We start from the raw sequence: 23664 nt of genomic DNA, 5'->3' as shown, positions 1-23664 counted from the left end.
AAAGGATCATCAAAAGCACGCACACACCAGCAAAAAAAGGACTTGATGACATTCTAAATTGCACAATGAAAAGGTATTATGAACACTAAAAAGCACTACTTAAAAGGTATGAGCACCCTTTACAAGTTACCTAAATGGCATGAACACCCTTTACGTGTTATGTTGCACACATATATTTTTTTTCGTTTTCTTTATATTACTAGATACAAAAGTGTTTATAAACTGAATTTTTAATTAAAAAATATTTAAAACCAAAAATTTCCATTGACCTCGTGCATAAATTTTTTTTATTTTAATATTAATTTTGTTGTTTTATTGTGTATTTTAATTGTCTATTATTTTTTATATCCGGTTAAAATCAAATTACTTCTTAACTTAAGTTGCAATAATGAAATAACATTATGAAAGTATGAAAATATCCTTTGATGTTATATGTTTAAATTATTTGTTTTAAAAAATATTTTAAACAACTTATTATACAATCAAGATAAGAAAACACTTACTTGTTTTTTAAAATGATAAGTCAATCATATAAAAACACTTCAATGTCTTTTAAAAAGAGTGCAAGCTTTTTGGGTGAAGAAAAAAAAATCATTATTATTAAAAAAATAAAATAAAGACGATGTTTGAATCACCTCAGTAATGGAAGTGGTTGAAGATCATGGTTTGGTACTAGTAGTATGTTTTTTCATTCCTTACGCTCTCATCCTCTATTTACATTCCCACGCCCTTAAAAATTTTAAGAGGCACTTTAATTATTAATCCATTCGAGCCTGGTCTATTTTATTCTAGTTAATATAAGATTCCAAGGAATATTTTCAATGATGTTTATAATTTTATACTTAGAATTTTAGTGTATTTTTATAGTCCTTTTCTCTTTTATATTTTTCTTTCATACTTGACTTATTTAATATTTTATTATTATTGTTATTTTAAATGGTAATGATATATAAATATCATGATTGAAAATCATGACAAGTATAAAATATATTATTTTACTATTTTTTTAATCATGTTATTCTGGTGATTTTTTTAATTTATTATATTAATTTAAAAAAATTAAAATGATTGGTCCTTGTCCTCAACTAAGAAAAAAATTAATAATAATTAGTTAAAATAAATGGATTTAGATAACTAATCACACCATTATCAATGATTGATGACGATTTTAAAATTTTTAGACGATCAAGTCTCGTAAATAAAATAATAAATCCGGTCAAGATTCGCTGAGACATGACGATAAACAGTAAGGTTGATTCAATAATAGTAATTGTATTTTAGAAGCAATTACAATTAAGATTTTTAATTAAAAAATAATAAACCATGGAAAATCAAGGATGAGTACACTAAAAAAACTATAAATAAAGCATATGAAACTAAATAAAAAGACACAAAGATAAAACATAAAATTTATAATAATAAATAAATTTAATTGAATTTCACGTATTGAAGCAGAACAGAGAATTTAGCAGACTTCTTCCTTATCTATAAATTATTTAATTGTTTAAGCATGACAAGTTAGAAATATAAATGATGATATAATAATAATAATTAATCCAAATTTCAAATGCCTAAATAACGTAATTCTCCAAGCAAAAATCACAATCCACAAAGCATGCTCCTATGCCGTAATCATCAAAATTACCTCGGGCTCCTCGCGTCCCCGTCCCGCCACATTGCAGACTCCAGAAGCTGCTACTATCAAAAGGATCACTGCTACTGCTACCAACACCGTCAACATCTCTCATTTATCACCTCGGAAAATACAAAAAACATTGTGCGACTGATCGGAGGCCGAGAAGTTGAAGTCGACGGAGTTATCATATGGGTGTAGAGAAAGGGACTCGCGATTCAGACAGTGAACACGAGGAAGACCTCGATGAAGAACCAGGGGAGGTGATCGAATCAGCTCCTCCTCTCAAGGTTGGCGAAGAGAGAGAGCTTGGTAATTCTGGTATAAGGAAGAAACTCCTCAAGCGTGGCCTTGGCTGGGAAACCCCAGAATTCAATGATGAAGTCACCGGTACTAATTTATTGTTTACTACAGCATTTGCTTGTTTTAGTGACACCAGTGTGGTTTTTTGTGATGAATTTTGAGAGAAATTGCTGATCTAAATGCAGTTCATTACGTGGGCACATTACCTGATGGTACTAAGTTTGATTCCACAAGAGATAGGGATTCATCTGTGATTATGAAACTTGGTCAAGGTAAGTCCCTTTTAAGAAAAAAAGTTTTTTTTTCCCTGCACGGAGTTGCTTAATCTGTGTTTTTAGATTGATTGATTGATTCTTATGTTTGTGGGTCTAATAGGGGAAGTGGTGGCTGGATTGGATCATGGGATCATTACCATGAAAAAGGGCGAATGCGCATTGTTCACGTTGCCTCCTGAATTGGGCCTTGGAGTGGCAGGGCGTGATGCTGTGCCGACGAATTCTTTTGTTCGATATGAGGTTGAGCTTGTTTCGTGGATCAAGGTGGTGGATGTGAGCAAAGATGGTGGAATTATAAAGAAAATCGTGGAGAACGGAGAAAAGCACGAGCGTCCTGGTGATTTAGATGAAGTCCTTGGTACTTCAGTTGCTCAGTTTGTGATGTACTTTTGTTCCTTTCTGTTAATCATTTGGAATGCATGAGTGGGATGATGTGGGTGGGTTTCTGTATAAAATGCAGTGAAGTATCAGGTGGCCCTTGCTGATGGCACTATTGTGGCAAAAACACTAGAAGAAGGAATTGAGTTTTATGTAAAAGACGGTAATGTTGATCAACTGGAATTTTGTGGTTCTTGTCTGGGAATATCAATTATTTGTTGATGATGCCTATTTTTGTTTAATAAAACTTGTGCTTGTATTCAGGTCATTTATGTCCAGCATTGCCAAAGGCAACCATGACCATGAAAAGGGGAGAGAAAGTCAAACTAGTTGTTCAACCTCAATGTATGTCTTTTACCACTGTTACAAATTGTTTCATGAGAGGTTATGGCATTGTTCATCTTGAAATTGAGTCCAAACTTCATGCTTTTTTAGTTGTATATCTCATAGGCTCCCTTATTTTAAATTTTAATTTTAGGCCTTCACCTGGAAAAATGATGTTTGCAGATGCTTTTGGACAGGAAGGAAAAGATGCTAGTGATGCAATCTGTCCTGTCCCACCAAATTCTACTCTGTACATTGATCTGGAGCTAACATCCTTTAAGCCTGTTATTGATGTTACTGGTGATGCTAAGGTCTTCAAGAAGATCCTGAAAGAGGGGGAGGGCTCCCTTGTTGCAAATGAAGGTGCAACAGTAACTAGTAAGTATTCTGATATTGGTAAAATCAATTTAGATAAGGAGTTTTTTGCAAAGTGACATCTCACTTGGGTCTAAAATGAAATTAGTGTGCCAGATATGTAAACCTGTCCAGGAAAACCATAGTGAATGGGGATTGCTTAAATAGTTCCAGCTTCATGTTCAAATACCTGCTAAGTTCGATAGGAATATATATGTATATTTGACATTGAATCCCTCTCTCTCCCCTTTTCTCAGTGAATCCATATATGCCACAAATAACAGGCATTCAGAAATGACAACAGCAACTGACTCTTCCAATACTGCAAAAACTATTTACTTACTTAAGAACTGATTGATCCAGAGAGCAAAACATCCTTTCCAGCCCATAGATTTCTTAACCATGGCATTGCGCAAATGTATGTTCTGGAGATATTAATCTTTACAAAATTCTTCATGCAGTTAGCTATACAGCTAGGCTAGAGGATGGAACTGTGTTTGAAAGAAAAGGAATTGATGATAGGCAGCCTTTGCAATTTATAACAGATGAAGGTTAGTTTAACTCTGATATGGTGTGATCTCTTTGTTATGGTATATCATTTACTGTTTCTGAGAATCGCTAATAGAAGAATATTGCATTTTCCGTATCTAGAGCAAGTGATCGCTGGTTTAGACCGAGCTGTGGCAACAATGAAGAAGGGGGAACATGCAATATTAACAGTAAAGCCAGAATACGGCTTTGGAAACATTGAAACAAAGAGGGATCTTGCTATTGTACCCCCATCATCAAGCTTAGTCTATGAAGTTGAAATGTTAGATTTTATTAAGGTAGTCAGTTAAGTGATTGTATTGTAGAGCTACAGTTGAGATACTACTTTCTGTTGTCAATATAATAAGACATGATAAACCACAGATGGCTATTTGTTAAGCTGCATCCCTTCTCCCCAAAGTCTCCTTTTACTGTCTGGTTTAGGATTGTTGACTTAATACTTTCTGTTGTCTAACAAATAGGAGAAAACACCATGGGAGATGAATAATCAGGAGAAAATTAAGGCTGCTGAGAGAAAGAAAGAAGAAGGAAATCTGCTATTTAAAAGTGGGAAGTATCTAAGAGCTGGAAAAAAGTATGATAAGGTAGCTCAGCACTTGATTTCTCCCATATTTCATTGCTTATGGTCAGATCTAGAGATTTTGATTTATTTTTAACTGCATGTCCCATCCCATCAGGCTGCAAGTTATGTTGGTGAAGAGGAAGTTTTTGGGGATGATGAGCAAAAGCTGGTTACAGCAATGAGAGTAACTTGCTGGCTAAACAAGGCAGCATGTAGCCTCAAACTTAATGATTTTCAGGGAGCAATCAAGTTATGTTCAAAGGTAAGATGCATCAACGAAAGTAGTTGCCAAATGCTGTCAAATTTGAAAAATCATATTACTTGAAAAATCGTTTTTCAGTGAGAGATTATATTTGGAAGGAGGAAAATTGATGATAAAATAATAGACATAAGAATTAAGTGTGAGGTATGGGATCTCTAAAGTTAATTCTGAGATATAAAAGTTATTTACTGGGTTGGAAAAATGTATGCTCGAGTTTGTCATTCCAGTCCCGTATGCTTTTACAAGTGAGTAGAAATTTGATGGCGGTTTTTCAGTTGGCACCCCTGAGAAATGGGTTCTAATTGCTATGCAGAATTTTCACAATTTCATTGAAAGGGGCAATGGCTAGATGCTATAAATGTCCTTTGCTCTTGATGAAATGATGACTCTAGGCTGTTCAGTGCTCAGTAAAAATGATCTCCGCATTTTAACTGGTTATGGGTTGAAGAATGAAGCTTCTATTTAAAATGGATAGAGAGGAGCAAATTCTCTCGGCCTTCAGCATTGTAGAAGGCTAGATAGGGATGATACAAGACAAGATGACATGTTGTATTCTGTGTTTTGATCATAGGTACTGGATATTGAGTTCTACAACATAAAAGCCCTTTACAGGCGGGCACAAGCACTGATCCAAACTACAGATTTGGTCTCAGCTGACATGGACATTAAGAAAGCTCTTGAAGTTGATCCTCAAAACAGGTACTAGAGGACATAGCACTTTCTTATACGTTTATAGCTAAGATTTTCTCATGCGTGTTCCTTGTCTTTTTCAGGGAGATGAAGTTAATTCAGAAGACATTGAAACAACTTCAAGCAGAAAGTAACAAGAGAGATGCAAAGCTCTATTCCAACATGTTTGCGGATATGACAAGGCAAACATCTGCCATAACCAAGGTAAAAAAGACACTAACCATGTCAAACACGCCTTAAATTTTAAAGCTGAAACGTTTGAGGTGCTTTTCCAGCATTCGGAGGAAGTGCTGTGAAATGGTGTCAAATGCTATTATTTTATGATTGCATTATTTTTCCAACTTTCATGGAAATGTAAAATATTCTGACAGAAATTGAAAGTCGAGAGAGCAGATGATGACATGAAAAATGGAGAGGCTGTGGCAATGGAAATGGAAATGGAAAATGTTGCTGATAGTTCATATCCACCTGACAATGGAAAGGCTGTTGATTCCTGTCAGCATCTTTGTTAAAGAAAACTTATGTATATAATAACCTAACAAGCAAGAGGGAAAATGCACGCACAGATGCAATAGAATTATTGTCCACTGTGAGATAACAAACAAATCTCCTTCGCTGCTCATCTTTGCATTATAATATTAACCGTACAGGGAATGCAACATTTGGAGACCAATGAGGGATTATTTTTTCCAGTTTCCTTTCGTGCTCTCTGTTTTCTTTTCCTTCTATTTTTGTTCCCGTTCTTCGTACCATGTTTTAGATTCGAAAATGATAATGTACTGGAAGACATGATTTGAAGTTTCAAATTAGTGGCTCAGAAGGTTGACTTTGTTAGATGGTTGGAGGTTTGATTAGTTGGATGCTTTTCCTTGCTTCTTCGGTAGGACGTTGTATTTGAGTGTTTGTGTTTTAAAAAAAAAATTAAATTGATGTTTTCTTTGTGTGTTTGATTTATGATTTTAATATATTGAAATAAAAGAAATTATTTTTTCTTTAAAATATTTTGATTTATTTTTTAAAATATTTTTAAAAAGTAATATACAGCAAGATACTAAAAACACACTAGTTCAGTTATTGCAGTCCTGACATTTGAGATGTGTATGGTATTTAAAGAAAAGTACATTTTAGAAAAATAAAAAGATATGAATAGTTAAAAATTAGAAAAACTCTTAGTTTTATCTCTCTCTCTCTCTCTCTCTGAAACAACCATAAATTTATTTCCGCTTTCTGTTTCAAATCAATTAACCTAACCTCATCTTTTCTTCAATTTCTAAACAATTTTATTTCTTTATTTTTGTTATTATATATATATATTATATTTTTTTTTAAAGCTCAATCACCAACCATGATTTGGCTTTTAAAATCACAAATCACCAAAGATCGACAGTCTGAAATCAACACCCAAAATTCCGCATGAACCTTTTATCTCATCCTCACCGCCATCCACAAACCATTATCATCAAGGGAGGAGGAGAGGCTGAAGTGATTGTCTGGGGTTAAGGGAAAAGCAAGAAGAAGGGATGAACAAGCATGCCATTGATTCACCGAAGACAACGCTTGGGATGAAAGCAAATGTTTTGACGAGGGAACCTCAGATTTAGAAATCACAGGAGGATAATCAAGTGTTCATGAGAGTAGAAGATAAAATGAGGATTTTTTTTTTTGAAAAATAGTACTTTCCAATTTTTTTTTTGGAAAATAGTGTAGTTAGAAAAATGTTTTGACGAGGAACCACAAAAATTGATAAAACTATGCTTATGATCTATCTCTTCTCTTTGAGTTTATGTACTGTTTGAGATTATATAACAGTATGATTTAAAGTATTTTTTATTTAAAAATATATTAAAATAATATTTTTTATTTTTAATATCAATACATTAATAATTTAAAAATATAAAAAATTTACAAAAAAAAATCAAAATTTTAAAAACACATGTGTATCACATTTCCAAATGGGTACTCTATCGTTCTCTCTTCTCAACTTTTCTTACTACTTTCCCTCTCTCCCTCAACGTCTAGTGATTGAAATATGACAATAATTAAATTTAAAACTAAAATACAATAATTTAAAAGAATAAGAATGAAAAAAATAAATTAAACTCCAGTAGTTGAATGGAATTTTTGCTGGCGCTAATTATGAAAATGGACTTATTTTTTTCTATATTAATCTTCATCATCAATATCTTTATTTGATTTTTAAAGGAAGCTAAAATTGCATTTTATAAAATCAGTCGCTAATTTAACATTGAAATATTTAAATACACATAAAAAAAGAAAAAGCAAGAGAAGAAAGGGCAAAACAAATTTGAACTTGTAAAACAAAGAAAACACAACTTTAAAGGATGTCATTTAAAAAAAAAAAAGCATAAGTGATCAAATTGAAAAACATGCAAACTTCAAGGACCAAAAAAGCTTTGTGAATGAAAATTTTAATTTTTACGAGAGCGTGAACAGTAGATTTCAAATAATAAAATTGCATTTTTTTTTATAATATAATATATAATGATCTTCTTCCGGCTTCGTAAGTAAGATGGCAGATGGGGCACCGCTCTGTGGTGAGAATTCGTCGACAGAGTTTGAATTCTGTTTTGCTGCCACGTCACCTTCAAGGTTCATCGGATTTGTGATCTCTCTCTAGGATCTTGTCTTGGAATGGGTTTGTACTCTAATTTGAAACTTGGCCTCTAATGGGCCAGGTAAATCTGTTTTTACCTTTTATTTATTTATTTATTTATTTTATAAATTAAATACGTATATGTGTAGGCAAAATTGAATGTCTCGAACTCACACTTCGTTTAATGGTGAGATGGTTGTTTTCCCCTTACAAATTGCTTTAAATATTACCACCGTATACTTAAAAAAAAAAGTTTTCACATGATTTATCTATCGAATTTTATTAATCCATAAAAATATAATAAATGTGAGATGTAATGAAAAAATATAAAGTCAAATTCTCTTGAAAAAAACTAAAACAATTTGAATCAATAAAAACATAAAATTGTGAAAAATACAATGTGAGATTCCCTTAAAATCCAGTCAGTGAAAAAATACACATGTTTTATTTAATTTAATTTAATAAAAAAATAAGAAGAAAAATACCAACTTGCTAAATAAACTAATTTTTACACTGAAAAAAAAAATAATGTCAAAACAAAATCTATAGGCATGTATGCTTTGTTCTATTCTTTTACCTTCTTTGTTGCATTTTGATTTGTTTTCAAAATGAAATTTTGCACATAAATATTTGAAATGAATTAAGTGTAGGTGTGAGAAAAAAATAAAAAAATCAATTAAATTAAGAAAACTAAAAAAAATAAATCGAGAAAAAAATTATTGGATTGGAAAATCCTAAAAAAAATTGTGGATTGGTTCTACTATGAAAAGTTAACGAGTATAGATGAAAACCTTAAGACTAGGCCTCTCCCTGGTCCTCACAAACCCGCCCCCTCTCTCCCAAATCACAATTTTCTCGTCTCCTTTCTCACTTCCCTTTCGTTCTTTCTTGATCACCAATCCTCCACCTAAAATCCAACAAAACCATACATAGCTAGCAACCTCTCTCCGTCGTTCAAATCACTACTCTCTCATTCTCTCTCGATCTCCTCCTTCCATCACCAAATCCCTCACACGAAAAACCTTTCTCTCCATCCTCTACCACCACAGACACGGTAATAGCCTCCTCCTCCACATCATAGGAGCGGCCTGCAACCCATTCCAATGAAACCCACACCAAGCACCCAGAACGAAACCCAACGACGCCCTCAATCTTTCTAGAGGTAAATCAAATTTATCTCTTTCTGTTGTTTTTTATTTATTGCTTTAGATTTATTTATTTTTTCATGATTTTTCTTCTCTGTTAGTTTCTTACTCTTAAGCCATGATTTTACTTTGTCGGGTTGGTTTTGCTATTAATACTGATATTTTTATTTAAATAGGATTTATTGCCATGATGAAGAAATGGCAGTTACTTTTGTGCTTGTGACTCGTCGATAGAAAATATAAACCCATGCGCAAATGTAGGAATTAGTGTAGATATAAATCTACCAGTAATAGAAACTTGAAATCAGTAAGTGATATAAATAATAAAGAATATGATGTGAAACGGTGAGTATGGTTTCATGATTAAATATAAAAGTATAAAGGTTCCTACATGAATTATAATTATAATTTAAAATTTATCACAAAATTGGTAATGAGTTTCAATAAATAAAAAATTTAGAGAAATTTAAAATAAACATGTTTTGAGAATAAGAAAGCAATTTTAAGGAATTATAATGGAAATAAGAAATAATAGTTAAGAAAGAATTAGATGAAAAAGTATTGGTGTACCAATGTTAAATATGCTGTAACAGCAGCCAATTTTTTTTTTTTAAATCACTATAGAAAAATAAAAATTTTAAAAAATAATTTTTATATATAAAATTAATTTTAAATTAGCATCAATCACAATTAAAACATGTAAATAGTATTTAATGATGACTCTAATATTACTATTAGCTTTTTAAATGTATACACATAATGAAAACAATAAAAAAAATTATTTGAGAGTTCTTGAGATTATGTTAGATAAATCTAAAGTTATTTAAAAATTTAATATTTTTTTATTTTAAATAATATTTTAAAGGTTAGATTGTTATAAATCATAAGTTACTAAATTATCTAGCTTCTAACAATAATTCACACGAACCTTTAACGAAAAATCTTCAAAATTTCTATTTAGAAAAAAAAGAATTGTTGGGCCAAAATTTTTAGCTCTTTGTTTTGTGATTTATATAATTTTTTTGTTTAATAAACAATAATATAAAAATAAAAGACATAATTTATTATTTATAGAAAAATATAATTTTTTTTATAAATTATTAAAATATCAATTTACATTTTGAATAACATCCATATTTTTCTTGAAACTAACTCAAAAAACTCTTTACTTAGCATTTTATATATCTAGAAATATAATATATGTTTTTCATTAACTAATATTTTAAAAGGTGCATGAAAAGTAATGTAATTTTCTTAATATTACATTTTTTTTCATTTTTTTATTTGTTTTTTTGTTTGTTTATTTTTTTGTGTTTTGTTTTGCATGTTTTTTTTCTTTTTTTTCCAAGATTGTTTTTTTTTTTAATATTTTTTTAAAATTATTTTTGTTAATTTTTTTTAATATTGAACTGGTTATAAATTTAATTCTATAGTTTTTTTTTTAAAAAAATATTATGAATTATTATAATTTTTCTCTATATAATTTTTTTATAATTTTTTTAAATGGTCTTTATTGATTTTTTTTTCATATCGAGTTGGCTGAGAATTTTGATTTATAGTTTTTTTTATTCAAACACTGTGGATTATTACAATATTTTTCTACCTGGTTTTTGTTTTGCTATAGTGTTTTCTCACATGTTTTTTTTACAATTATTTTTGTTAATTTTTTTTTAAAGATTAAACTAGTTGAGAATTCATCTTTAACGTTCCCTACATCTTTTTTTTTTAGAATAGTTTTTGCTAATTTTATTTTATTTAATATTGAGCTGTTTTAAAATTTAATTTTGTAGTTTTTTCTTTAAAATACTATGGATTGCTACAATGTTTCTCTATATGATTTTTGTATGATTTTTTAATTTTTTTTCTAGAATTGTTTATGTCAATTGTTTTTCTTGATATTGAGTTGATTGAGAATTTAGCTTCGTAGTTGTTTTTTTAAACACTGTCGATTGCTACTATATTTTTTCACATGGTTTTTTGTTATAATTTTTTTTAAATTGTCTTTATTGATTTTATTATTTTTAATATTGAGTTGATTGAGAATTACAACTGTATATTTTTTTATGAAACACTATAGATTATAGATTGCTACAGTGTTTTCTGGATGATTTTTTTTCTTTTTATTTTTGTTGATTTTATTTTTTTCATATTGAGTTAATTAAGAATTTAGCTTCATGGGTTTTTTTTTTTAAACACCGTGAATTGCTATAATATTCCTCCACATAGTTTTTTTTATTATGGTTTTTTTAAAAAATTTTAAATTTTTTTATGTATTAAGTTGGTTAAAAATTTAGTTTGGTAATTTTTTCTCTAAAAATATTATGAATTATAATAAATTTTTTTTATTTTTTTTATAAACTTAAATAATGTATAAACATGCTGCAAATCCATAACATCGTGAGGGATTACATCTAGTATGTTTTTCAATTATGTTTCTATTGAAAGGAAACATCTTAATATAACTACCGTGATTATAGATCAGGTTTTGTTAAGTATCTATTGAAACTAATAATTTGTTATCAGAACTCCAATAACATTATCACCGCAACAATCATTACATCATTACATGATAGCAAAATTCATCGGTACCATCACTGTTATAATCTTCAATAATATTTTAATAATTTTAATAGCATCTCCACAATTATATTATTGCGAATGAAAAATAACTTCACAAAAAAAAAAAAAAATCATAAACCAAACGCATCCTAAATTAGTTAGTTAACTTGCAACTTGCAAATTCTCTGGGACATGGTTGGGAAGAAACTATGGGACCGCCGATGTTCGTCATCATTTCTTGGGTATGGATTCGGATTTAATCCATTTGATATCCAAAGATGCAAATACTCTCATTAAGTAAATATTATCACACTCCAAAAGCCCAAACGCCTTCAGCACTGAAATCAAATATTCCCAAACTAAGCTCCATAACAGTCCAACCATTACCCAAGAACAACAGAAAGAATTAAACCAAATTAACCACGAGGGAGGGCTCTTTACTCAACTCTCCCAATGGTGAATCCCTCTCAAAAAATCAGAAGGCAGCCTCTCTCTTTTTTTCTTAATGAATTTCAATTAATTAACCCTTCCTTCACATGGTTTGTCTCCATCAATCCTTCCCATGATACCCATTACAACACCGCAACTCCTTGGCAAAAACATTTTGGATCCCACCATCATCGATGATTGCTGCTGCCTCAATTGCTGCATGAACATCTCAATTTCATTTCTTTGACCTAAGCTCCTGGCAGAAGCAGCTCTAACAAGCTTTCTGTAATCGTCATTGTCGTTACAACTTGACGAGCCAATACTGAAACTCCAGGGCAACGGAGGGTATTGTCCTGTTGGCAAGGCCATGGAGTGGCCATAACCCATCCTCGTCGAGCAGTCTATTATGCTTTTAACATAAACGTCCCTTGCTTTACACAAAAGTCTTACTGGGATTGCAACGACTCGCATGAACTTGCTTTGGTTGTGTGCTTTTGTCTTCATGCTGGATTCTAGCTGGCTAGCTAACAAAAGAGGGTTTTGGAAAGTGATCAAGAGTGAATTGAAATGGGATTATTTGAAAATAAGAAATTCGATACTCATGCTGAGAGACAGAAAGAAGGATATGAGGTGATGGGGTTAGGTTTGTGGGTTATAAGTAGAGGAGAAAATGACGCCGATGAGGTTATAGGTATGAACTAAAACAAGGCAGGCGTTGGATCGTCTTTTTTTAGTTTTTCAACTAGCACACAGGGTTAGAAAACCTTGTAAAAACGATGGGGAGAGCATTGGTGCTGAATAAATAAAGCTTATTATTATTATTATTATTATTATAAAAAGGAATGTCAAATAGCTGGATTTACTTCCAAAGCCGGAAACTGAATTACTGAAGAAACCGAAGTGGCTAGTTACGGGGCGGTGCCCTACCACTTGCATAGATTATTGTAATGAAATTTTGCAAGCCCAATTGTTTTGAGTCGGATCCAGAGAGGAGCCTATGGATTTAAGAAGGAAAAGTAACGACTTGTCAGTTTACCTAAATCTGCAGGCGCCCATAGTGAACCCTCTATATAAAACATTGGCTTTAGCCGCTCTAATAAGTCAATGACAATCTTTTTAGAATGCTTAGTGCTTGCGCTATGTTGGCCTTTACTGTGCTGCAAATCGAATCAAGTTGTTATTTTTTGGATTGTCTTTTACGTCACTGCTTTATTATCTTGAAATGCTATGTAAATTATGCCAAAAAATGCTTCATTCTGCATCAAAAGAATTCAAGTCTCTGAGTTGAAGTGCCTATGTTCAAAATTGTTCTGGAATGGTGTTTATTTTTGTTCCAGTAGAAGTTTCTTTTCCATGTTTTTGACATTTACATACTAATAATAAGTCCATTTCCTGGTACAACCGTATAGCTTGGCCAAGCAACTCTGATATCTGTATTCTTATTTTTTTTTCTTGGAGGCCGATGCTTTCATATGCCAACATGAACAATCTTATGGCAGTGATATCACTTTATTATAGTTCATCGCATGCAACAGACATTTTAAAAAAGTTTCGAATGTAACTTGTGTACAATAATATGTTTTGAAGCATTTAAACGGCAGTGTATTAAATGTATGTTCACCTAATTGCTACTTGTATATAGTATCACTATCTTACTAATTAGAAATGATGCTAGGTTATAGAATTATCAAAACAATCTTTTACCTTCTTTATGTGGAAATATTCCTGACAAATGTCCTTGTAAGATGGATTTTTGGATGCTCTTAGTGGAGAACAAGGATTTATGAAACAACACAATACTAATGGTAACACATGGCAAAACTAATGATTTATGACATCCTTTGTATGATTGGTGCACTCTGTTGTCACTGTGGTCTGAACTTGCAGTTACAGGGTGTCATCAATTCTAACTAAATAATTAGTTGAAACATTTTTATGAATTTAAATTATTTAAATTATGTATGAATTTTTATTTGAATTATGTATTTTAAGGTATATAAACTTTTTTATTGTTTATTTTAATTTTTTTATATTGTTAATTAATACTTTACTAGAGTTGTCAATATATAATTAATTAAAATATTTTATTTATAATTTTACAATTTAAATTTACAATACAAATTTATATTATATATTTCGTGTAATGTTAAAAAAGTGTTTTTTTTTTAATAACAGTGGCCTTTTATTAGCAGTGTTCGAATTCTAGGCTGCTGTCGTATCTATCCTGCAACCTCCTCTACTTTACATAGCGGTCTCCTCCTTTTGCTTTTGCTGCTTCCATAAAAAACAATACAAACAACAACATGAGCTCTTCTTTTTCTCATTCCAATAGAGGGTGCGTTTCTTATTCTTCTCACCTGATATAATTTCCCCTTTTCACTTGGTTTTGTTTGATTTTTTCCGGAAATACTATATATATCTATGTACCGCTTCTTTTCTTGGAGGAGGACCGAATCATATTTTGTTTCGTTTATAGGTTCCAGAGTTCCATATGATATGTGGGCTTTTATGAGCAGTGTTCGAATTCTAGGCTGTTGTCGTATCTATCCTGCAACCTCCTCTACTTTCCATAAGCGGTCTCCTCCTTTTGCTTTTGCTGCTTCCATAAAAAACAATACAAACAACAACATGAGCTCTTCTTTTTCTCATTCCAATAGAGGGTACGTTTCTTATTCTTCTCACCTGATATACTTTCCCCTTTTCACTTGGTTTTGTTTGATTTTTTTCTGAAATACAAAATTGGGCATTGATGGCAGAGGAAGAGGTTTGGAGATGCAAAACGATAGAGAAGGGTCTAGAGGCCGAGGCCGCGGCAGAGGGGGATCTAGTAAGGATAAAATTGATGCACTTGGCAGATTACTGTAAGCACAACCTTGAACATTACACTTTTTTTTGTCGTTTTGTTTTGAATTTTTGTTGAGATTATTAATTTTTAGTGGAAGCATATTATGAATGATGTGAAACAATTTTGTTGATTTTGTGTCTAATTTGTCACGTAATAATATAAAAGATATCTAGGTGTTGACTTAAGTTTTTGGGCTTATATTGTTTTTTGACATATTATTAGTGACTTGTTAGCCAACCGGTAACGGCTTTGAATCGCATTATTCCATTATAACTAATAAATTTAAGTACAAATTAGTGTTAACTTGTACAAGTTTCAAGTGTAAAAAAGATATGTTAGAGAATAATATAAATTATATCTTGAGATTTTTTTAACTAAGTTAAAATGATTTTTTTTTACATGATTGAACATTTTCAGGACACGGATTTTGCGTCACAAGGCTTCAGAGCTGAATTTGAATATGCGGAGTGATGGGTTTGTCAAAGTTGAGGACTTACTAAAGCTCAATATGAAAACATTTGCTAATGTTCCGTTAAGATCACATACTGATGATGATGTTAAAGAGGTTGGTTCAGTAAATACTTTTCTTTATATACATTTGCACTATTTGAGTGAGCATTGATTTCTCTAGGAAAACAATGTGGGGTGAGGGAGAATATAGCTCGTGTTATGCGTATGGCATCATTTGTTTCCTGCATTGATAGAAAACAAACTTTGCTTTCTCTAGGAAAACAATGTGGGGTGAGGGAGAATATAGCTCGTGTTATGCGTATGGCATCATTTGTTTCCTGCATTGATAGAAAACAAACTTTGATTTCTCTAGGAAAACAATGTGGGGTGAGGGAGAATATAGCTCGTGTTATGCGTATGGCATCATTTGTTTCCTGCATTGATAGAAAACAAACTTTGCTTTCTCTAGGAAAACAATGTGGGGTGAGGGAGAATATAGCTCGTGTTATGCGTATGGCATCATTTGTTTCCTGCATTGATAGAAAACAAACTTACTTTGATGTTTCAAAGACTGTCTGACAGAGATTGATGAATGATTGCCAAGGATGTTTGTAAATTCGTAGGACATGATCTTATAACTTTATTTCCCTTTTTAGACTTGGTTTCTTACCATACTTCTTTTGGAATACAAGTTTTCCAACCATAGAAGTACCATTAAATAGTAAGTTGTGATGTTTGGGGGCATTTTTATTTACTTTCTTACTCCCATAATGTTGATGGCTATTGTATGTCTATGTACAAGGTAAGAACATTTATGATGGATAAAAGATACATGTATTTATATTCTATTTCACCAGATTCTTATCTGGCTGTTAATGAAATATGATTTTTACAATTGCTAAATTTATAACAGAAGGTTTGGCTTCTCTGTAAAACTTACTCAACACCTGGAGTTCATATTATGGAAACTTGTCGTCACCCCGCACAAGGAAGTTCTATACCTTTATTTATTTTTGTTTATGAATAAACTGCCTAGAGATACATCTTTTGTTATTGCTAATTCAGGCTGTTAGAAAAGATAATAAGCAGCGACTTAGCCTCCTGGAAGAAGGTGAGGAGCTTCTGATACGTGCTAACCAAGGCCACTCGATAAAGGTGATAGATATTTGCTGTGAAACAACAATCCATTCATCCCAGTAGGTTATCTCAGTGATTATGAGTAAAACTTGGACATTCAACTGTGTCATAAGAGTGAGATTTTGCAATAATAACAAAATTGGTTCTTATGCTTTTGCTGCCCCAGCATGTTTGATAATTCTTGATATATTTATGTCTTTATTGATTGCTTAGGGCACTAGTAGCAAAGCAAAATAATTAGCTTAACTTATCTGGAAAATATCTGAAAATCAATCTGGATGAAAATTTTAATCTTGTCAAGTTAGCACCTTTGATGTATTTGTAATATTCACTTTAGGATTAAAGAAACAGAAAATGAAAAGATTTTATGTTGTTTATAAAATCTATGTTTGCTTACAAATTTTATGCTTTGTTAACTTTGACATATATGTTCCTCGTACTTGTGACCATCAAACTATCTGTTACAGAACTACACATGTCTCACTATTTTTCTCTGTACCACTTAAATTTATATTAAAACTAGTTTACGTCTCAGTTCTCTGTATACTAGGGTGTTGTGTCATTCATTATGATGTTTTCTCAAAAGAAGGCTGTGCATTAGTTTAGTCTAAACAGTTTTCTTATGCATGTGCAGACAGTTGAATCTGAAAGTCTGTTAAAAGCAATTCTTTCGCCCGAGGAAATTACAGGTAAAAGTTACTACTATGCTATATTTCCATCCTCTCAAATATGACTTTTCTATTTTCCCGCTTTTTTAGGTTATTATTTGGTTTATTACCTCCTTTCCTAATGCAGTGTGTGTACATGGGACCTATAAGAAGAATCTAGACTCAATTTTGGAATCTGGTTTAAAGAGAATGCAAAGATTGCATGTTCACTTCTCCAGTGGTTTGCCAACAGATGTTGAAGTGATTAGTGGTAAGATACACAAGGAAAACATTCATGGCTTCATGTTCTAGAGATATCATGCGATCATTGTCTTTTAAGATTTGAAGGAAGAGTCAAAATGTAGAGTGCATGTTTTTTTTTCCATGGGTTGGGGGGTGGGGGACAATAGAGTCTGCTTATCTGTTTATTAAGAACTCTTCCCAAAATAGCAAGCCTTTACCAAAATTTTGTGGATCTGAATTTTACTCGTCAGCATCTACATGACTAGAAAGAAAAATTGCCCATGGTAACGAATGGCAGGTCACTCAACAGATTTTACTTGAGTGCTCCAATGTTTACAAGAACACCTTTTTGTAGCCCTAATTTGAAAGAAAGCCAATGATGGAAGAAGGGAGGGTGATGGAAGAAGGGAGGGAGTGCTTTAGTTGCTAGCTGGGAGTATCTTTTGTTGGTGCCTTCTGCAATTGGTTCTCAAATCTGAACCTCGATTAGCTCATGTTCAATGAAGCAAGGCTTTCTAATTGATAAATCACTTAGCATACTTTTTAAGATTGTTGATGGCTTTGTATGATATATTTGACTTTTCATCTTTCAGGTATGAGACGGGATGTTAATGTTTTGATATTTCTTGATGTCAGAAAAGCACTTGAAGGTATAAACATCAACACCTTTGATCTCAATCAGATAACAAGTTGGATAAAATATGTTTACATGTTGAGTACAAATTTAGTATAATGGCGAACAAGCATGGGTGATAACTGATTCCTTGTTCTGTGTTTGCAATTATGTTTGATTTCAGAGGGAATGAAGCTTTACATTTCGGACAATAGGGTGATTTTGACTGAAGGTTTTGACGGCACTGTACCTGTCAAGTATTTTGAACGAATAGAATCTTGGCCTGATAGACGGCCTATACCCTTCCAGACGACCTAAATTTGATTGTAGGTGGTCCTCCTTTTGACCTATAAAGATGGTAGTTTACATTTTATAAGGCGTAGTTCTTCAGCTGCCATGGCATGCAAACTTGGCATGTATTCAGCTGACGCTATTGTAAGTTGGTATGTTGTAAGGAAGGTGATGAAAAAAACCAAGCTGAAGCTTTCGCCCTGTTTGGAATTGCCCTTCAAATGTGGTCAGGCAAAATTATAATCTTTCTATTAAAAATTAAATTTTTTAGATCATTTGAATGTGTTAATATAAAAAATAATTCTTTAAAAATTAAAAAAAATATTATTTTAATATATTTTTAAATAAAAAATATTTTAAAAATTAACAACTATAATTTCAAACATTCCTATCATTTCAATGTGAATGTAAGATATCATGTTATGCTTATATTTGCTTGTCGATTGTATGAAACTGTGATGATGAATGATATGCTGATTTTTTTTTTACAAAAACAGGAATTGTAAACCTTCAAACGATGATTTGAATTATCATGTTATATAAATACACAATAAAAATTAAAAAAATAATAATTTTTTAACCAAACTGAACCGGAACTTAATTGCTTAGTTATTTCAGATTGATAATTAGGTTTGAATTGACATTAATTGGGATTCTTCTCAGCCCAAACCAACCTCTAAAAGCCTCTCAATGTGATGGAGAGTAGAAAAGCCAGAACCCAACAATGAAGAACAAGTCACTTTCCTTGCCCCATTGTCTACAGTTAAAAACCCTAATTCCTTCCATTGAATCCAAAATAGATAATGAGGTGGAAGGAAAGATTGGTTAGTGATGAGAGCTTTCTTTAATCTCTTGTATTGTGAGGTGATTATTGAATGATTCCTCCCTTCCCTATTTTTTGTGTTTTTTTTTAATTTAATACTCGCACTTTTTCTTTGTTTCCTTTTCACTTCACTCCTAGAATTGCATCACGACTCTCGCAGAGGAGTCGATCCTTTGTTCCTAGCCATGCTGCTGGTCAACGGACACGCGCAGTCTGCATAGCTAAAGTTTTTAAATTCCAAGGTTACAAAACTAACCTGTAGAAACACTTTGTTATATTTTAAAAATTCAATAATTCATTACATTCACTTAAAAACAATACATCAAAATCTTTATAGCAGCAACATTGACTTGGCTTATATAGAAACAAAAATTCAATATTAACTAGAAAAATAATTAAAATAATAACAATAAAAATAATAAAAAATACCTCCTAGGACATGATCTTTTTAATTTGGAATGGTTATAGTGAGCTATTCCCTTATAAAAGTAAATATGTTGAATCTTTTAATAAAATTTAAATACCATTCAATGATTATATAAAAAAATTATAGCTGTTGTGCTCAAATTCATTGTTTAACCTTTAATGGTTATAATAATTGATCAAATCAAAGTTATACTAATACCCATTTGCAAAACTCAAGTGGAAATAATATTGCCTTAGTCACTAGATTATCAAATTTTGTTACACAAATGATGTCATAAAATATTTTATATGTAAAATGTTTTCTCATAAAATGTTTAGCATGGAGAATATCCCTATAAAATATTTTTTTATGGTGGTGATAAAAAAGAATGAGGTATTGAGATAGTAATGATGGTTGTTATGGTAAAATAATGAAAATAGTGGTGTGATTATGGTGATAAAAGAGAAGATAATAGTGAAGCGAACATTGTGGTATTGATTGTTGAAATAGTTAGATAAATTTATAAGTAAATTACTATTTATAAAATATTTTATAAAATTTCATGAGTTAAAAATATTTTTAATAAATTGATGATATTTGAAGGTTTATTGTAAAATAATTTTCAGTGATCATTTTTCTTATAAAATATTTTATGTAAAATAAAAACAATAATATATTTTTCTATACAATTGAGTGTTTGACATTTGCGATTATAGTTTGAAAATACAAATTCAAAAAAAAAAAAACTATAAATTATAGTTTTTTTCAAACACAATTTCTTACCACAATTTATGAAAAACAAGTTTAAAGAATAAAAATCAAATAACTTTTAAAATTATATCACAACGTAAAACAGATACTAAAACCGAGAGGTTAATAGCTGCTTTGAATGTCTTCATTAATTCATCCAGGTGATTTTGTTTGCCTATCATCTTCCTAGCATTTATTCATCTATGGAATACTTTAGAAAATCGAATACATTTGCTCCAAACATCAAAGTTTATATTCCGTATTATAATTTTGCCTAATGTGTGATGGTTACATCTTTCTAAGAGGCAATTTTATGGTGATGTGGTTGGCATCTGTTTGCGATTGGAGAGCTGGGTCAAATCCTTGTTCCACATGCATGCTTTCAGGTGACAATGCCTCCGAGCAACGTGTCTTCCCGACCAATCCCAGCTTCTGATCTTTCGCCTCCCAAATAGTGTCTCTGCGCATCCCATTCAGGGTGAGAATTCGCAAGACAAGTTGATGTATTCTCTCTCCCTTTGCACTCTATTCTTCACTCGAGATTTTAGTGTGCCTTTGTCTTCCGCTCTTGTTTCCCCTCTTTTTTCCCACATGAGTTTCATTACAATGTTTTGTTTCTTTCCTCTTTTTTTCTTTTAGTTTTGCTCTCTGATTTACAGTCTTTCCTATTGAAGTAAGATCAAGAAACTGTATATATTTTGATTTATGATGAATACCATTTATTAATTCCTTTTCAATCTTTGTGCTGTCTACGTAGACTTTTGTAGACACGAGGCTTCAGGAGCTTGCTCAAGACCTGGGGCATACAAGTCATTACATCCTTACTAACTCGGATATTGCTGTGGTTCATTACCTAGGACACACATGTTTAAAAATCACCCAAACTTTTCACCTGGCTCTTACCTTCCAGAACAACAAGGAGCAACGTTTTAATTCGAAAAGCATTGATCATGTTACTGGGGGTGATTTATTCAAAGTACTGAAGATGAATTCTGTGCTGCATCATGTCGGGGCTATCGGCTGGCTTGCAAATTCTGGTACCATAAATTCTGGTTCTGTAGTATGCCACTGCTATCTAGTTTATTGTTTCCAAAAAATCCATACAACCATGATGACAGAGCTACAAGAAAAAGTTGCATGGCAAGTATTGCATTTAGTGACCGAAATACAAGTGCAGCCCGTAATTGCTCCTTTACCATCCCAGCTATTTTGATGATTTTTTTGCTTCTTGCCTTGTACAGTATCTCTTTGAATTACAAATATTGCAGCGTGCAAGCTACTTCATTATCTGGACACATTTCATGCTTATACAAATAGGGTTTTTTTTTTTTATGATAAGTTCTAGTTGTTTAGTCGATGATCATCAGCAGCACTCTTTTATATTTGAGATTACCTTTCACTTTATTGCTTACTTCCAGGTGCCTTGTAATTTCATTTTCTTTTTGAAAGCTACAGGTTTGGAAGATGTCATATCTGGGGTGTAATTCCATGACTCATAAAAGACCATAAGACTCTCCGTTTTCGTGCAAATGCAATCTGATCACCTTTTTCTGGAGATTCTTGGCTTCCTTAAGGAGAAAATTTATAACAATAGCAAGTTTTTTTATTTTAATCCCTTACTAGATTTTCGACACGCAGGCAATTCTTACACTTCCATTTTGTATAAATTGAAACTGTACTTGTGCAAGGGTTGGCGTGCCCATGAAGTATAGTATAAGATTTACGGTAAACAGAAACAGAAACAATAGAAATCAGCCAGTGATGAGTATTTTATTTGTAGTGTTTAAACCCTAAAGAGTAGGAGTCCTTTTAGCCACAAAGACGAAGTCATGTAGAAAAAGGAGCCGAAGAAGATACGAGAAAATTTAGGGAGAAAACCAAAAGTAAGAACTTTTTATCATATAGAAAAAAAAGGAGCATATAAATAGTGAAATTCTAGTTAGAGTTAAATTTGAATTTTAATAAAAGAATATAAATTAAAGTTAAAGGATAAAACTAAATGACATCCAAGTTGGCTATCCTCCATCTGTCTGATCTATACACAAGCGTAATCTCTACTTGTCTAATCAAGACATTCTCGAGCGGATCACTGAAGACACCGATAAAAATTCTAGTTATGATTCCACCATCACTTCATTTATGTTGAATATGGTGGCTGCCGGGGCAAAGGGATGCACTGTGGAGCAACTGCTAGGGTCTCTACAATCTGAAAACATTTGCTGATCTCAATGCTAATTCTTGGCAAATGGTTGATCTTGCAACAATTACAAGACAATCAAGCTGGCGGCTGGAACCAGTCAGTGGGGAGCAACACCTTCAATCTTAGCCAGTAATAAATTGCGACCAACGGGAACTGTTCTTATCTTGTGGAGATCACCGCTACCCTCAGTTCCACGGTCACAGTTCGGTGATTGCCGCTTCTCTTATCCCCAGCCAATGATGTTCAGTGGGCAACAGGAATCGGCCTCTTATGTTATGTTGGTGATCAACAGTACGTCCAGCGTCAAACAATGATTGACAGCGAGCGGCAAAGATCATAAGCCTTTATTTCGGTGATGAACAGATATCTCACCCTCCACGAGCGATGCCCGTCAGCCTGCGAGATCACCGTTATTCTCAGTCTCAGTCAATGATGATGACCAGCAGGCAGAACGGAGCAGTCGTGTCCTTTGTCAATGGAGTTATGGATGGATCACCGTTACTGGCCCTGTTAAATCTTTATTCCATGAGATAACTAAAGATGTTTATCACACAGAAGCCAAAATAGTGGACATGGTAAGAACCATTATTATTATAGTTCACCGTCATTCCACGAAATTCTTAAACGACATCAATTTTTTTTCATTGAAGAACCATTATTATGCAAGAGTGTCCTTAAGCCTTGATGAAGTTTGTTTAAGGTGATGGTCAAGCAAAGGAAAAAAAAAATATGATCAAAATATTTACTATTGTCCAAATGCAAATTTGTTTTGTCGCCCTTTTTCTCCTGCCCTGTTCCTGTTGTCTTGCTTTCGTGTTTGCTCCGCCTTGGGTTACCGACGGCTTCCGCCCTGATCCTCGTTATTTTGATCTCCCGGTTGGCTTCCGAGGTCTCCTCAGTTTGTTCTTTATGTTATCAAATACAAGAAATTCTGTGCCCTTTATAATCAAGTTCTTTTATCTCCTGTTGCTAGTTTCAGTTCTTTTATTCTAGGTTCCTTCTCTGTTCTGAGAGGCCAGACCAAATACAAAAAATTCTGTGCCCTTTATAATCAAGTTTTCCTCATTTATGTTTTTCAATAATAAACTTTAAATAAAAATAGTTGAAGGATTACATGGCATAAAATACCGGAAAATATGGTTTTATTTATTATTATTATTATATTTTTTAAAAACATGTTTC

General features: G+C 32.2%; 2 protein-coding genes and 1 long non-coding RNA gene across 5 annotated transcripts; all 3 read left to right on the top strand.

Moving 5' to 3' along the window:
• The first annotated feature begins 1582 nt into the window (after positions 1-1582).
• Positions 1583-6163, top strand: LOC105120546 (70 kDa peptidyl-prolyl isomerase-like). The gene is made up of 13 exons (XM_011018797.1): positions 1583-2023; positions 2122-2208; positions 2312-2569; positions 2672-2752; positions 2854-2934; positions 3097-3291; positions 3729-3818; positions 3919-4094; positions 4278-4400; positions 4494-4640; positions 5212-5339; positions 5414-5534; positions 5702-6163. Exons 1-13 carry the CDS (start codon positions 1825-1827, stop codon positions 5840-5842), a joined length of 1827 nt encoding a protein of 608 aa, XP_011017099.1. The 5' UTR covers positions 1583-1824; the 3' UTR covers positions 5843-6163.
• A 2564-nt stretch (positions 6164-8727) lies between these two features.
• LOC105120543 (tRNA 2'-phosphotransferase 1-like) lies at positions 8728-18516 on the top strand. Of its 3 annotated transcripts, XM_011018793.1 has the most exons (10): positions 8730-9106; positions 14270-14412; positions 14554-14737; positions 14834-14938; positions 15340-15487; positions 16438-16527; positions 17144-17198; positions 17305-17427; positions 17993-18049; positions 18197-18516. In XM_011018793.1, exons 3-10 carry the CDS (start codon positions 14574-14576, stop codon positions 18328-18330), a joined length of 876 nt encoding a protein of 291 aa, XP_011017095.1. In that variant the 5' UTR covers positions 8730-9106; positions 14270-14412; positions 14554-14573; the 3' UTR covers positions 18331-18516. The 3 variants fall into 3 exon arrangements, with proteins under 3 accessions (XP_011017097.1, XP_011017096.1, XP_011017095.1); XM_011018795.1 differs by lacking the exon at positions 14554-14737 and having other exon boundaries at positions 8728-9106; XM_011018794.1 differs by lacking the exon at positions 14270-14412 and having other exon boundaries at positions 8729-9106.
• A 213-nt stretch (positions 18517-18729) lies between these two features.
• Positions 18730-23239, top strand: LOC105120544 (uncharacterized). Its single transcript, XR_841354.1, has 2 exons — positions 18730-19167; positions 22467-23239. It is a non-coding gene; the product is annotated as an uncharacterized LOC105120544 (long non-coding RNA).
• Positions 23240-23664: the final 425 nt, after the last annotated feature.

This window comes from Populus euphratica, unplaced genomic scaffold, assembly GCF_000495115.2.
Source record: "Populus euphratica unplaced genomic scaffold, PopEup_1.0 scaffold6.1, whole genome shotgun sequence".
Classification (NCBI taxonomy): domain Eukaryota; kingdom Viridiplantae; phylum Streptophyta; class Magnoliopsida; order Malpighiales; family Salicaceae; genus Populus; species Populus euphratica.
This window is presented reverse-complemented; position numbering and strand designations above follow the sequence as displayed.